Source organism: Cervus canadensis, chromosome 5 (assembly GCF_019320065.1).
Source record: "Cervus canadensis isolate Bull #8, Minnesota chromosome 5, ASM1932006v1, whole genome shotgun sequence".
Lineage (NCBI taxonomy): Eukaryota > Metazoa > Chordata > Mammalia > Artiodactyla > Cervidae > Cervus > Cervus canadensis.
In genome coordinates, this window is record NC_057390.1 from 14,685,296 (window position 1) to 14,702,198 (window position 16,903).

Genomic DNA, 16,903 nt, shown 5'->3' on the forward strand with positions numbered 1-16,903 from the left:
ATTTTGTTGAGCAACAGGGCTTGGAGTCATCCTGGTTCCTCAGATCACTAGTTGGGTGGCCTCAGACAAGCCACATGACTTCTCTGAGACTCAGTTTCTTGTCTGTAAGGAAACAATAACTGTCTCTCTGTGTCGTTAGAAGTATCAACAGCATAACTTAGGGGAACTGCCTAGCACACTATGCGTGGTACACACCAGTTCATAGTTCTTGTCCCTGGCTTATTAGACTCACCTGGAGACCTTTAAATACTCCTGAGAATAGGAGTCTCCCCACTTGCTAGAACTTCTGATTTAATTAGGGTCAATTCCAAGCAGATGATTACAAAAGTCCCAACGTAGTTCTGATAGCCAGCCTGATTCGAGAAGCATTAGTAACTGCTCCCAAGAGCGGTGATGCTCTCTGAATCCACTCTGTTCTGTCTCCATTAGTTTTCCCCCTGAACTTGATGGCCTTCCCAATTTTTCTCCCATAAGCCTGAGAAGAAAAAGCCCTCCCTGTGCCATATATGTACAACTTTTGATAGGATGTCTATGGCTCTGATATATCTCTAAAAAGGCTATCTTTTTTTTTTTCAGTTAAGGGAAAACTGGTATATAACATTATATGTCTCAGGTATACAGTATTTAATTCGACATCTGTATACTCTGCCAAGTGATCACCCCCCAAAGTCATTACCACCTGTCAGCACGCAATTGAACCCTTCCCCCCGCACCTTAACCTCTTTCCCCTCTGGTAAACACCAATCTGTTCTCTGCATCTATGAGTTTGTTTTTCTTGTGTTTCTTTATTTGTTTAGATTCTGCATATGAATGAAATCTTGTATTTGTTTTTCTCTGTCTGACTTCACTTAGTATAATATCCTCAAGTTCCATCTGTGTTGTCACAAATGAAAAGACTTCCCTTTTTTAAAATATTCAAGTGGTATTCTAATTATATATATATGTGTGTGTGTGTATATATATATATACATCACATCTTTTTTATCCATTCATCCATTTGATGGACACTTGTTTCCATATTTTGGAGATTATAAATAATGCTGCCGTGAACATAGGGAGTCTGTATATCTTTTCAAATTAATGTTTTAGTGTTCTTTGGATAAACACCCAGAAGTGAAATAGCTGAATCATATGGTAGTCCTATTTTCAATGTTTTGGGAATCTCTCTACTGTTTTCCATAATGGCCGCACCAATTTACATTCCCACCAATAGTGCACAACGGTTTCCTTTTCTCCACATCCTCTACCATACTATTGTATTGTATACAATACAATATACTTGTATACTTGCATACAATACAAGTATACAATACTTGCTATTTCTTGTCTTTTTGATAGTAGCCATTTCAAGAGGTGTGAGTTGATATCTCATTATCATTTTGATTTGCATTTCCCTGATGATTAGTGATGCTGAACATGTTTTCATGTGCCAGTTGGCTATGTGTGTGTCTTCTTTGCAAAAAGCTATATTCAGAACCTCTGCCCATTTTTTTAAATTGGTTTGCTTTTTGTTGTTGAGTTGTATGAGCCTTTATATATTTTGCACATTAATCCTTTGTCAAGTATATGGTTTGTAAATATGTTTTCCCATACAGTAGATTGCCTTTTCATTTTCATGATGGTTTCCTTCACTGTGTATAAGCTTTCTAGTTTGGTGTAATCTCATTTATTTATTGTTGTATCTGTTTCTTTTGCTTTTGGAGTCAGATCCATAAAACATTGCTAAGATCAATGTCAATGGTTGTAGTGGTGGTGTAGTTGCTAAGTCGTGTCTGACTCTTGTGACCGCATGGACTGTAGCCTGCCAGACTCCTCTGTCCATAGGATTCTCTAGGCAAGAATACTGGAGTGGGTTGCCATTTTCTTCTCTAGGGCATCTTCCCGACCCAGGAATCAAACCCAGGTCTCCTGCATTGCAGGCAGATTCTTGACCAACTGAGCTAGGAGGGAAACTGTGTTAGGGGGTTTACTGCTTTTGCTTTCTCCAGGAATTTTATGGTTTCAGGTTTTAAATTCAAGCCTTTAAGCCATTTTGAGTCAATTTTTGTGTGTGGTGTAAGATAGTGGTCTAGTTCCATTGTTTCGTATGTGACTGTCCATTTTTTCCAATACCATTTATCAAAGAGACTGTCCTCTCTATTGGATCTTCTTGACTCCTCTGTTGTAAACTAATGGTCTGTATACATGGGTTTATTTCTTGGTTCTCAGTTCTGTTCCATTAATCTATGTGTCTGTTTTTTATGTAAAGTGGCTATCTTTCTTTTTTTTTGTATGTGAAGTGAATACCATCTTAATACATGAAAGTAGATGTTACATTGATCATGTGGATAAGAGAAGTGTCTTCAGATACAAAAGTGGAATTCAGAAGACAGGGAGACTGGAAGGTAACTTGTTCCAGACTGTAAAAGGACAATCACACAGAAGTCTGCCTATAACATTTATAGGGTTGTGAAATACATGCTATAATACTTATTTGAGAAATATATCTTTATAGCAAAAATATGTGTTAAACTATATGTTTATATAAGTGCTATTCATCAGAATAATTAATTAAAATAACTTAGTGGGCATTGGAAAGGCTAGTAATGTTTGAAGAGGGCTTCCAAGGTGGCACTAGTGGCAAAGAACCCACCTACCAATGCAAGAGACACAGAAATGAAGCTTTGATCCTTGGGTCAGGAAGATCCCCTGGAGGAGGGCATGGCAGCCCACGCCAGTATTCTTGCCTGGCTAACATTATGGACAGAGGGACCTGGTAGGCTACAGTCCATAGTGTTGCAAAGAGTTGGACACAACTGAAGTGACTTAGCAGGCATGCAATGTTGGCTAAGTAATGAAATAAAGATATACATAATAAACATTATATGTTTATTCCATAAAATATATTTATCTTGCCTTTACTTCTATAAAATCATCAATTATGTTTTAATACTTATATGAGTTTCTGAAGATGCTCTACAAAATTACCACAAACTTGGTAGCTTAAAGCAACAGATGACTGGGGACTTTTCTGGTGGTCCAGTGGTTAAGAATCCAACTTGTAATGCAGGGCACACAGTTTCGATCCCTGGTTGGGGAACTAAGATCCCACATGCTCTGGGGAAAGATCCCACAGTGCAAGCCTTGGTGCAGACAAAATAAATAAGTAATTTTTTTTAAAAGCAACAAATATATTCACTCACAGTTCTGAAGACCGTGAGTCCAAAATCAAGGTGTCAGCAGGACTGCTCTCTCTTTAAAGGCTCTAGGTGAGAATCCATTCTTTGTCTTTTCCAGTTTCTGGTGACTGCCAGCATTTGTTGGCTTGTGGATGCATCACTCCAACCTCTGCCTCCATCCTCACATATCTTTCTTGTGTGTGTGTGTGTGTGTAAAATCTCCCTCTGCCTTTCTCTTATAAGGATACTTATAAGTGCCATCTCTTAGAACGGGACTTTGAACCCATCGGGTTCATTTTAAAATCCTTTTTCCAAATCAGGTAACAGGGATTAAGACTTGATATCTTTGGGGCAACTAGTTAGCCCACTATAGTAATCAAAGATTTCCTGCTTCTATTAACACTAATTGACTAAAGGATTATAAAAATATATTTTTATTTGAAGTATATAAAGTTTAAATGCATTGTTGGCCAGAAACAAATAGACTGCCAGATAGTTCTTCCAGCAAAGATAGGTTTATTCAGGATCATCAGAGAAGTGCATTTTGGTACCCACAACCATGGCAAGTCATGTGTAAGTTCCCCTTTCTGATCTCGGAGCTCTATTGAATTGAAATATCTATTTGTTAACTTCTTACATTTCCTTCTGTTGATCAAGATCTTTCTCTGAAAGTCTCCCTAATCAACAGTCAGTTTTTCTAGTTTCAGTGGGGTTTTGGTCCTCTATGACAAGAAGGAGCTTTCCTGGGTGTAGAGCCTCATGTCAGAGGGAGAGTGAAGAGATTGGACCTTCCTCTAGTTGCAGGGAGCACGGGCTTCTCTCTAGCTGTAGTGCGTGGGCTTCTCATTCTGGGGGCTTCTCTTGTCAAGCAGGGCCTTGTCTCTCGTCAAGTAGGGAGTGGGGGTCCAGTAGCATGGGCTTAGTTGCTCCATGCCATGTGGAATCTTCCCAGACCAGGGATCACACCCGTGTCCCCCTGCATTGGCGTCAGTTTCTTAACCACTTGATCACCAGTTAAGTCCAGACAGAGTCCTTGTATGGAATTCACTGGACTCCTCTTCGATGGGTCTCTAATTCCCTGAAATGGTACCTCAGTGTTGGTAGTAAGGGCCCCCGTGCTTTGGCAGGACCGATTAAGGCTTTCATCAGGTAGTCTGGAGGGTTCTGACCTAAAAAGGTTTAGGAATCAAAGCTGCAGTCTTTCCTACAGGGCAGCTGGGCAAGACCTCTTCCACCGGCCCCTTGGGTGGGCGGTGCAGGATGACTCCACGCCCTTCACTCCTTCCACAGATCAAGGATACGCTTCTGGGGGCGGGACTGAGGGGGACCAAGGCCCCTCCCCCAAGTCCCGCCCCTTCCCCAAGCTTGGGGCGGGGCATCTTCACTGGGCATGCTCGGTACTAAGGGCTCGCGTTGGTCTCCTAAGCGGAAGCAGGTTCAGCGAGTCCGCGTGTTTTCCCCAGGGTTCTCCGCGCTGCTGTCATGGCCGCCTCCTTGTTCCGCTATCCGCACATGGTGTTCTAGGCTTTGTATTTACAGGAACAGTCGCCACTAGCCGTCGGAGTCTTGGTCGCTCTAACTTTCACTTTCTTTTTTTTGACTCCTGTGTGACCCTCGTAGGAATCTTTGGGTGCAGCTATGTCCGGGGTGATGTGGAGCCCGGAGCTGGCAGTTCTGAGGGGCTTCCCTACTCAGGCTGAGCGGCAGCAGTGGAAGCAGGAGGGAGTCGCCAGTTTGGGTGAGAGGGGTGCACTTGCCAGGGAGGGACTTAGGCCACCGTGAGGACTGTGGGGAGAACAGGTGGCGGCGGCTGGGTTTTCATCCCTCCTGTATTTTTTCCCTACCCAAATCTACCCGATTTCTTAAGGCTTCAGGTTGTTGCATCCTTGACCTGGTGGGCGTGGTCTTCAGGTTCCGTACCTGTCTTCACCCGAAAGTTTTCCCCGTCCAGGCAGGGATTCTTTACCTTCTGAGCTACCAGGGAAGCCCTCAGTAATAATGTTAATTATTTTTATAATCCCTTAACATTTATTCAGTCATTTAATCCTTATAATAGACATATAAAGTAGACAATACTTTTATTCCCTTTTTGCAGATGAAGATATTTAAGTACAGATTGGTTAAGTAATTTATTCACGGTCTCACAGCTAGTAAGTACAACAACTGAAATGAGGCAGCAAAGATGTAATCTTGTAGGCAAAGCACATTTACCAGAGAAATAAAGAGTTAAAAGGCACATTTTTCTACAGGGTTATAGGTACACGTTGTTGTGGGGTTTAAGCTAGACCCAAAAGAGAAATATCAGTTTAGGACAGTGTGTGTGTGTGTGTGTGTGTGTGTGTGTGTGTGTTTAACACAGTTTATATGTATAAGTGGGGTGTGTGTGTGTGGGTGTTATACACAATAGGTGCTTCAGGAGAGAGAGAGTGTCTGAAGTCTTGAGTCTGGAAGTCTTATGGAAGAAATCAAACTTGACCCGATTTTTGATTCAAGAGTAAGACTAGTAAGTGGAAAAGAGTTCCCCAGGAGGAAATCACCAGTGTAAAAGTGTGGAGGCAGGAATGTGCATTTGGATATTAGGGGAACAATAAGTGCACCAGCTTTTCACCAGGGAGTATCGTTGGGCTTCCTTGGTGGCTCATATACAGTAAAGACTTTGCCTGCAATGCAGGAGACCTGGGTTGGATCCCTGGGTCCGGAAGATTCCCTGGAGAAGGTAATGGCTACCCATTCCAGTACTCTTGTCTGGAGAATTCCATGGATAGAGGAGCCTGGTGGGCTGCTGTCCATGGGGTTTCGAAGAGTCAGAGACAACTGAGTGACTATCATTTTCACGGTCATGGTGGGGGTAGTGGGAGCCAGATGGTAAAAGGAAATGTTCTAAGGAAACTTTTCTGTTCTCAGTAGGATTCCTTTTGAATTCTCAGCAGAAGGATGATGTTCCTTGCTAATAAGGAGTGTTTTTTCTAGGTCTAACTTCTGCTTTACTGTTCATTATATGGATGAGCTCCTAATTCTAGTATATGTGCTGCTGAAGCGAGCACAAACTCCTCATTCTAGGAGAAGTGATGGAATTTGCACAGTGCTTTGTGATTGATTTATAGGAAGTGTTCTAGATATATACATTTTTTTTTTTTTGCATGCTGAAATGGTAATAGTGTTACCCTTTACAATATGAAAATAGTTTTTTGATTATTGTACAAATTTTCTTTCTATTACAGAGAGTGGATCTTTCCTACAGTTGTTGCTAGAAGGGAACTACAAAGCCATATTGTTAAATTCGTTGACTCAAAGTATTTTAAATTCAGCATCAATAACTGAAGAAAAGATTGACAGCTACCTAGAGAAGCAGATAGTAACATTCCTGGATGACTCAGCAAATTTGGACAAAACCAGAAGGTAGAATTTTATTTGAACTTTTCATAAAGAAATGAATTTTTGAATACATTTGGTAGTGTCTTGACAGTGTCTAAGGCACACTGACTTTTGCAGTTTTTGGAAAACCTGGCTTTATATTTAGTCAAGACTCTTGATGGATGTAATAATCTATGTAATAGCTTCTGTCCAGAGACCATGGAGAATGAAAAGGTAAAGTGGTGTAGGATGTCAGAGTTTCATATATAACACTAACTTATGATTGGGTGGTAGCTGCCGACCACCGAGCTTCCAGTTGCTTAGGTCTGTTAGGTTTTAGCCATACTTAAGACTTCAGACCTTCTTTCCTTTTAACATGAAAGTGTACACTGTCCATCTGGCTATTTGCAGATTATTGAGTGAGAATTGTAACTACTTTTATTATTTTTAGATTGTTATCTTTAATGTTTTTATTATGGAACCCTTGGTTCCATTGATGTTTATGTAATTTAGTAGTATTTAGTATAAGGGATAGTTGCACAGCAGTTAACCTAATTTTTTCAGTGGCTTATATTTTATTCTTGCAAGTTTGTTAATATACCTTTCTTTTCTCCACTGTCTCTGGCAAACCACGTTGTTTTAATTTTCTTTAAAACATGCAGTTTTGTTTTATCATAATTTGTAAGAAATGACCTCATTGTAGTTCTTCAACAAATTAACTACTGTGCTTGGTGTTGAGGTTGTAAAGATGAATAAAATGTAATCTGTATCTATTAGGAGTTCATAAAAGAATACTCCTACAGACATTTTATTTTACTTACAAAATGTCGTTCATTTTAATTTTTCTGACTTACTGGTAGTTTTTCATTCCTCTCATGTCGTTCCTGTTATTCCGCTATCAGGTGTTGGTGTGTTATCATAGCTCTGTGTGCTGCACGTGAGAACACACGTATATACACAAATGTGTTATACACTGGTTGACCAGAACTCTTCTTGACACATAGAGCTGAGAAGAGACGTTTCAGTTTCCTTATTTTGAGGTATTTTGAAATTAAACTGTATTCTTAGCTCTCCTTGAGGATTTTGATTTTTAGTTATGACATTTACATTAAGGCTTACATTAAGATCTTGCTGCACGCCTGTTTCCCCAAGTTTCCTAAACTTCTAACCACAAGCAGCCTCTGTTCTTTCTTTGCTCTGCTGTCAGTTGCGCTGTATCCAGAGCATTCTGGATACCACAGGCTTGTAGGTTTGATTTTTTTTTTTTCCTTCCCTTAAAGAATCTTCCTTTTTGAGGTAGGGCCTAGGGACTATAGTAGGATTCCTGTAGCTTTATGCTGAAGAAAAAGTAAAAGCAGTCATCCTCTTCCTCCAATATTCCCTAAGCCCTACCTCAAAAAGGAAGATTCTTTAAGAATTCCATGGACTGTACAGTCCATGGAGTCACAAAGAGTCGGACACGGCTGAGTGACTTTTACTTTGACCTGTGTCTTAATCTAAAGGTTGGTGAATTACCTCTGGTGGGTCAAGGCCAAAGTGCCTAAGAATGACGCTTACATTTTTAAAAGGGTTGGGGAAAAAAGAAACATGTGTGACCTGTAAAGCCTAAAATTTTTTCTGCTTTACAAAGGAGAAAATTTTTCTCCTTTACAGAATAAGTTTACCTACTTACTCCTGTCTTCAGCCAAAGTAGGATTGAAAAGAAATAGGTTCAAGTGAAATATCTATTTTTGTTGTTGTTGTTCTAATAGTTTGTATGTTTGGATAATAAAATGTTTGGAAACAACTTTTTATTGTCGGTTTTCTTGTGTATAAAATCAATTTTTCACCCAGCCATTATCAGAGCTGTTAAATAGAACACAAGACAAAGTTCTCAGTATCTGATTAGGTCCTAAACCAGTGCTGTTCAAGAGAATTTTTGTGATGATGATGGAGATACTCTGTATCTGCGCCATCCACTGCGGGAGCCAGTAGCCACGTTTGGCCATTGAGCACTTGAAATGTAGATAGTATGACTGAGGGACTGAATTTTTAAATTTTATCTGTGTGTGGGTGCATACATAGTTGTGTCCAACTCTTTGCAGCCCCATGGATTGTAGCCCACCAGGCTCCTGTATCCCTGGAATTTTCCAGGCAAGAATATTGGAGTGGGTTGCCATTTCCTCCTTCAGGGGATCTTCCCGATCCAGGGATAGAACCCACATCTCTGGTGTCTCCTGCCTTGGCAGGTGGATTCTTTACCACTCGCGCCGCCTGGGAATTAATTTTAAGAGCCTTATGTGACTCAAGGTGATTGTGTTGGACGTTGCAGACCTAAACTGTGTAGATTTCAAAAAGTTTTTTTGTAATACTCTCAGATAGTCTCAATGTTGATATCTTACATTTTTCTTAATAACACTGAAATGAAATAGTAGTGTATTTGTGGTTATACAAAATGGTTTATGTTTATTTCTTTTTTCTTATATGCAGACAACAGAAGATATTCCTACTTGGTGTGAGCAGTTTGCAACTTTTTGTTCAGAGTAACTGGACGGGGCCTCTTGTTGATTTACACCCTCAGGATTTTTTGCCATCTGTTTTGTTTCAGCAGTTCAGTGAGGTACGCTTCTTAGAAATGTCGTATGTAGGTATTATTTTGTTTATTCTTTAGAAATGGATCTTTATAAGCCAGAGGTAATAGTAGGTAAGAGAGAAACATGACTTTGTGGCTTGTACAGAACCTACTAAGAATGCTTGTTCATTGATCAGAGTTTCACGTAATTCAGAAGTTCTGTTGTCAGTCTCAAACGCCTCTTCAAATGCTCCTCATTTTATGGAGCTCTGTTAGCTGCTCTGTTTATTAAAGAATGAACAGCTGCCCCTGTCCTCCAGCTGCATGTTACCACAGCTACACAAGGATACTTTCTGAAGAAGTAGAAAGTCTGGAGATCTGTTTAATTTTGTTGCAGAGAAGTTTTGCGGCTGTGCTTAAAACAGTTCCTGGGGAGGTTTCCTTTGTGTCGCAGATATACTTATTTGTATGTACTTAAGTGTCTGGCTCAGAGATGCTCCATGGTGATGATTCTTAATATCCATGTATGGAGATAATGTTATTCACCTGCCTCAGTAGGTCATCAGTAGAGCTTGCAGTTTGAACTCCTCAGTTGTGTCCAAGCACATATAGCTAGGGCTTGGGGGAACATGACATGCCCTAAGAAGAAGAATGACTTAACTGTCGATCACTCAGCCTGCAAAAAGGGCACCTTAACTCCCAGAACTTACACAAAGAGACCTGTTTACTGTTTCCTGCTTTCTCAGAATTAGAAATAGCTGATGAAAGGGGAATGGAGTTGTTAGAGATCAGTGTTAATAATTTGATGGTAGGTGGGAAGAGACTTACAAAAGCAGTCATAATCTGAAGCCCTAGCAGTTAGCGCTGTACAGTCAGTTTACTGAGTCATAATGTTATATTGTGATAGAATAACTAAGATTCATCGTGCTGGCTCTAAATCATTATTGATAGGTTCAAAGCCCTTCCATATTTTATGTCTAAGAAGGGAATTTAATCTACACCTTAGAAAAGTTTTCATCCAAAGTGAGTACAAGTAAACTCCCCAAGACTTTGGCACTTAAAGAGATGCTTTGATTATCTAGAAGTTTACGTATCTGGAACGTCTCACTTCCGCTTTGACTGTGTATGAAACAGTTCCTGGCCTCTCTTGCTGTGCAGGGCAGGTTAGAAACCTACCAGACAAGGTTGCAGATGCGTCCTGAGCCCTGATGTGTGGGTGGAGGGGGGCCTCATTCTCCTGTGTTGTCAATTGACATATCCTCTGATGAGAAGACTGAAGCTCACAGTGGTAAGAGAAACTTGCAGAGGTTTCATAGCTGGGGGATTGGAACCCACATTTCTGCTGTGCTAGTGTGGACGCACCTGTGGAGTCAGATAGCAGTTCAGACAGTACAGAAATGGGTTACATGAGTGAGTCAAACTGTAAGAAGCATTGAAATGAATAGAGAGATGTGTGGAAAGTGAATTTTGTCTGAGAAGACCTTTTAGTTAAGAGCGGACCTTGAGGTAGAACCTGAAGGGTGATGAGGGAAATGGATTGGTAGGGAAGAGGAGGAAATGCGGTCTAGATGTAGTCACGTGAGCACAGATTCAGAGGACAGAGGAGTATGGTGTTTGTGAGGGCTGCACGAGAGGGCTGCTTTGAGCCTGTTGGAGCAGCCGTAAAAGATGGGGCTCAGGCCAAGTCGTAGGAATTTTTCACTAAGACATTGATTTTAATCTTTTTATTATAAGTACATCTTACTCTCAAAAAAGCATACAAAATGTGTGCAGTTTAAATAATAAAACATCTTTGTTTCCACCACCTGGCTTGAGAGAGGGAACATCACCAGCCTTGGAGAATGGAACTTTCTGACTGCTCTTGTTTAGGTGTTGAGCCCCTTTGCCATTGCGGTGGCTCTGTGGGCCCTGGGCTGGGAGAGCCTTGGAACTGGTCTTGTCTGGCTTAGTGGCCTTCTCTAGCTACCTGGTGTGTACCACAAATCATAGCATCTTCTGCACGTGCTCTGACTTGGAAAGGTTGGAAAAGCATTAGAAGGTCTCCTGTGTGTGCTTCTTGGTGACATCCCCAGCCACCTTTCTCATGAAACACTCATGAATTTGATTGTTAATATTCCATTGCTTTCTTCATAGTTTTAGCACTTACGTATGTATGTATCCTCAGGAACATATTGTTTAGTTTTGCCAGTTTCTGAACTTTTTATAAGTTAAATAAGCAGGGTGACAATATACAGCCTTGACATACTCCTTTCCTGATTTGGAACCAGTCTTGTTCCATGTCCAGTTCTAACTGTTGCTTCTTGACCTGCATACAGATTTCTCAGGAGGAAGGTCAGGTGGTCTGGTATTCCCATCTCTTGAAGAATTTTCCACAGTTTGTTGTGATCCACACAGTCAAAGGCTTTGGCATAGTCAATAAATAAGTAAATAAAGCTTATTTAACTTATATACAGAGTACATCAGGAGAAATGCTGGACTGAATGAGGCACAGACTGGAATCTAGATTGCTGGGAAAAATATCAATAACCTCAGATATGCAGGTGACACCACGCTTATGGCAGAAAGCGAAGAAGAACTAAAGAGCCTCTTGATGAAAGTGAAAGAGGAGAGTGAAAAAGTTGGCTTAAAACTCAACATTCAGAAAACTAAGATCATGGTATCTGGTTCCATTACTTCATGGCAAATAGATGGGGCAACAGTGGAAACAGTGACAGACTTTTTTGGGGGGGGCTCCAAAATCACTGCAGATGGGTACTGTAGCTATGAAATTAAAAGATGCTTGCTCCTTGGAAGGAAAGTTATGACCAACCTAGACAGCTAATTAAAAAGCAGAGACATTACTTTGCCAACAAAGGTCCATCTTGTCAAAGCTGTGGTTTTTCCAGTGGTCAGGTATGGATGTGAGAATTGAACTATACAGAAAGCTGAGCACAGAAGAATTGATGCTTTTGAACTGTGGTGTTGGAGAAGACTCTTGAGAGTCCCTTGGACTGTAAAGAGTTCTAACTAGTCCATCCTGAAGGAAATCAGTCCTGAATATTCATTGGAAGGACTGATGTTGAAGCTGAAACTCCAATACTTTGGCCACCTGATGAGAAGAGCTGACTCATTTAAAAAGACCCTGATGCTGGGAAAGATTAAAGGCAGGAGGAGAAGGAGACAACAGAGGATGAGATGGTTGGATGGCATCACCAACTCAATGGCCATGAGTTTGTGTAAACTCTGGGAGTTGGTGATGGACAGGGAGGCCTGGCATGCTGCAGTCCATGGGGTCACAAAGAGTGGGACACGACTGAGGGACTGAACTGAACATTATATAAATGAAATAAATTGTGTTCTGTTACTTGCTTTGCTTAGAGGTATATTTTTGTTATTAAAAATTATTCATTTTTACTGTTGCATAGTATTCCAATTGTATGAATGGACCACAATTTATATATCTGTTCTACTCTTGATGGCCACATGGGATGTTTCCCTTTTTGGTAGTATATTATGTACCGTGCTGTTGGGGGCACATCTGGGAATCATTTGTAAGAGTTTCCAAGCACAGCAAAACTTAAAAAAGGATAATGTTTGGTGCAATGAACTAAATGAAGGAGGCTGTTTTTACTGCCCACCCCCTTCCTAGGGCTATGGTTAGGCCCCCCCTGAGGGCTGAGAGGCCCGATGTTTTCCCACTCTTGTAAATGCCTCCCAGGACTGAGGGGGAAGCCCTGCTGAGGACGTGTACCCATGAGTGGAGTGGCTGTGCTCTGGGCTGTTTGCGTGTTCACCTCTTCTTACTTGTGTCAGGTTGTCCTGGAGAGAATGATTCAGTTTATACTCTTTACCAGCAATCTGAGAATTTGGAAGATAGAGGGAGTTGAAGTTTATAAATTGGGGAGTGGCATATCGGTATTTTCCAGTTGTCATTTTCCTGTGCTTATTGATGTTTCATAGTTCTTGTGAGGACAGATATTTGTGAATATACTTCATGGTCTTGGAGTGTAGTCATCAAAGCCAAATTAATTTTCCCTGCCTCCAACCTATGGCCTTGGCATTTTTAGCACTATTGTGTGACCGCTGGTCTAACCAGCCTCAGGTGAGTAGCACTGAAGGTTAACGTCTGAGTAGGTCCCTCTCACACATAAAAGTTGATCTTCCAGTAAACTGGTTTTATATCAGATGTATCTCAGGCTTCCAGATGTTGACTTTTTTTCACTGTTCTGATTAATAAGTATTTTTATATGTCTTATGCTCTCTTGACTGAGGAATTGCTGCTAAGGGACTTATAACTTTCATTTTATCTATTTTAGTTGAAAATATAAACTGTCCTCTTTAAAACTCAGCCATTTTCCCAAACCTCTGTAAGCATGCTTAGAGCTCGGTTGGAATATCAGTGTTAGATCACAGGAGTAGATAGAGACTGCTTCACTTTAAAAAAGCATTCAGTTTTTTGATAATAACGATGCAGAATAACTTTGGGAAAAGAAATTTGTTTGTTTCTTCATGCATTCACTCCTTTACTTGTTTATTATTTGCCCTGTAATTGACATTCTTCGAGAACTTAAAGAGAAGGAGGTTTAGTAACCAACCTCTGACTTTGAGTATCAGAAGAAACGAGATCTAAGTAGTATATCACGGAGTATCTCTTTGTGTAAATTTCTGTTTGTTGCCCTGTTAAGTCACCTGTTTGTTGTCTTTAAGGATTTCATTAGAAGATAATGATCTAAATTTGTGCTACAACAGGTAGATGTCTTTTTTGTCTCAGTGTGATTAGAAAAGGATTCTTTTTTTTAAAGTCATGTCTTGTACTTCACCAGTTTGGTTGGGATGTTAGGAAACAAGAGATTGTTAAGTCCACCTAAAAGGCAAGATGATTCGGTGAGGATTCGGGTCCAGCTTGGGCGTGTTAGGCAGGGTCTTCCCTCAAGTCCTTCAGCAGGGATTTGCTGGTGTAACTGGTACCTCCACTTGGAGGTCTCACGGGGAACCTCAGACTCATCATGTCCACACTGGCTTCATGGTGAGGTTCTTTTCCAAACCAGGTCCTCTGCTGTGTCTGTGTCTCAGTTACTTACATTGCCGTCATGCAGTTGTCTCAGTCAGAAGGCTGGAAGTGATCCTGGCCCTGTCCCAGGGGACTTCCTCATGCTTAGCCTAGGTCTGAGGGGAAGGTAGCATGAGATGGTAGGAAGAATACTGGCTTGGGAGTTGGAAAACCTGGGCTGTAATCTCTGTTCAGATGCTAACTTTGGTGTGATTTTAGACTGAACTTAACTTTTTTTGTTCTGTCTTCTTCTAAGATTGAGGCAGTTGTAATACTTCAGAATAGTTCCTTGATTATTGAACTTAAAAAAAAAAAAATCATTCTACCCTCAGTGTAGGTTAACAGTAAGCTTTATCGGTGGTTTGCTGGTGGTCATTCACATGGTCTTTATTCCTCAGGTACACTTTTCAGTGATGATGAAAGGGCTGTTCCTTTCGTACCTTTTTTGAATGTTTTTATAAAGTATTGAGCCTGGCACTGGCATCACTTGGATTGTTTAATTCTTTTTTAAATTTTTTTTTCCCATTTATTTTTTATTAGTTGGAGGCTAATTACTTTACAATATTGTAGTGGTTTTTGTCATACATTGACATGAATCAGCCATGGATTTACATGTGTTCTCCATCCCGATCCCCCCTCCCACCTCCCTCTCTACCCAATCCCTCTGGGTCTTCCCAGGGCACCAGGCCCGAGCACTTGTCTCATGCATCCAACCTGAGCTGGTGATCTGTTTCACCCTTGATAATATAAATGTTTCGATGCTGTTCTCTCTAAACATCCCACCCTCGCCTTCTCCCACAGAGTCCAAAAGTCTGTTCTGTACATCTGTGTCTCTTTTTCTGTTTTGCATATAGGGTTATCGTTACCATCTTGTTTAATTCTTGTAAGAACCCTATGAGGTGTAGGTTCTGTTATTTGATTTTATAATTGAGGAAAGTGAGGCTCAGTTAAAAGAAATCTGCCTGTGCCCACAAACTAATAAACAGTAAAAGGACTCCATCCTGTGTCGGTGACTTAGAGCCTGTGTTCCTGATGTTGAGCAGTCCTGCTGCTGGGTTTGTGGCAGCTGTCAAAATTATTCAGCCCACATTTTAAAAACATGAGTGTCTGGTCCACCATAGAAAATCTGTGCAGTTGAGAAATGGATTTTTCAGAGACCTCCCTTTTGGGCAGCCTCTGTTCACGTTGGTCCGTGATTACATGCCTACTCAGCATCTGATATGTAAGACTTAGTTGTTCTTTGGCCTGATAGTAATTAAGGGGCAGCTGTGGTTTGTAATGTCATTAGCTGACTGGTGAAGCATATATGAAACGTAGGTGTTTAATATGTGAAATATGTGAAATATCCCTTTCACATAGGGATGGCTTTACTGAGAAAACGCTTTGTTGTAAGTAAATCTGTAAGCTAATGGTGCTTCTTCAATAGTAGCATTTTCTTGATTGTTCTGCTCCTCTAAAGTATAAGCAGATGGGTGGTCATTGGTCAGGGCAGGCTGGAGTTGTAGATCTCTAAATGCATTTTTAGTATTAGGACTTGGTCCAGTGCCAGTTGCTGTGTAATAGATTAATGATTGTGTTTCAGAGCTGATTAACTGGAAAATATGTATCCTTATAAGACATACAAAGGTTAATTTTTTTTCTAAATTATTTGATCTTAATTTTTTTTTTTTTCCAGATCAAAGGACTGGATGCATTTGTTCTGAGTCTCCTTGTTCTAGATGGTGAATCAATCTACAGCCTGACCACACAGCCTATCCTGCTGTTATTAGCAAGAATTATCTTAGTGAATATAAGACATAAACTGACAGCTATTCAGGTAAGGAAAGAAAAGGAGCCAGGAGATTCAGACCCAGGTGTGACTTTTGTGCTGATTAGCATCAGACTTTAGGTGTGATGCTGACAATGTCTTGGTATATTTATTTTCTAAGTCTTCCTTAGGTATTTAATTTTATCTCCCCTCAAGAGATTAGTATAAAATGAAACATTGTCTCTTTAATAGAATTATATATATGTGTTGTATGTATGTATGCATGTGTCTAAGTGTTCATTCTCTGAATCTTAAAAGTGGGTTTAGAAACATCCATCACAGTCTTTTATGAATTTCGTGTAAGGATAATGAGCAGTAGCCGGAAGCATGAACAGCACTTACAGTAGATCTTAATTACTATTACTGTTTCTTGTCTCTTGTCCTGCGTTGATTGATATTTGGGTTGGGTTTAGTAGAGCATTTGTTCAATATCCATTGTATGGTTTCTCTAGGTTACATATAAATTAGTGAGAAAAGCTAATATGCAGTAGGAGGTGATAAAAACCACAAGAGAGAATTGATGAAAGTCCTTGAGGAGTGTTGGTTCTGTTGCAGCTTCTCAACTGTCTGCCGCTAACTCTTCAATCTGCCTTGCAGTGTGAAAGCAGCTGCAGATAATATGTGAATGGGTGTGACTGTATACCAATAAAGCTTTATTTATGGACATTGAAATTTACATTTCATATCCTTTTCACATGTCACAAAATTTTCTTTTCTTTCTTTCAAAAATGTAAGAACCAGTCTTGGTTTGGGCTAAAGCAAAACAGGTGGAAGAGCTGTTTTTCTGACCCACAGGCTTGAAGCTTCCTGATTCCTATCCCTGATCGTTGCAACTTAGGCATTGTAGACCTTGTATTGCCAGAATAGTAAATCTAAATTTTATATGAAACCTCCCAGTTGCAAAGTGTCTAGCTGAGAAAAGTTTAAGAAATAGTATTTCTATGGATTAAATGGAACTGGTCTTGACTGGGTAAGGGCTTGTTTCCTGAGCATTTAAGTTTGAG

At 40.4% G+C, this 16,903-nt stretch overlaps 1 protein-coding gene across 1 annotated transcript in view; it reads left to right on the forward strand.

Moving 5' to 3' along the window:
* The first annotated feature begins 4,583 nt into the window (after nucleotides 1-4,583).
* The window catches only part of TTC27 (tetratricopeptide repeat domain 27), a 164,454-nt gene continuing 152,134 nt past the window's right edge, over nucleotides 4,584-16,903 (forward strand). Inside the window, exons 1-4 of the mRNA XM_043468286.1 lie at nucleotides 4,584-4,896; nucleotides 6,380-6,557; nucleotides 8,982-9,111; nucleotides 15,768-15,908. Of these exons, the coding sequence (XP_043324221.1) occupies nucleotides 4,797-4,896; nucleotides 6,380-6,557; nucleotides 8,982-9,111; nucleotides 15,768-15,908 (549 nt within the window). The 5' untranslated portion in view covers nucleotides 4,584-4,796. The remainder of the gene's footprint in view (nucleotides 4,897-6,379; nucleotides 6,558-8,981; nucleotides 9,112-15,767; nucleotides 15,909-16,903) is intronic.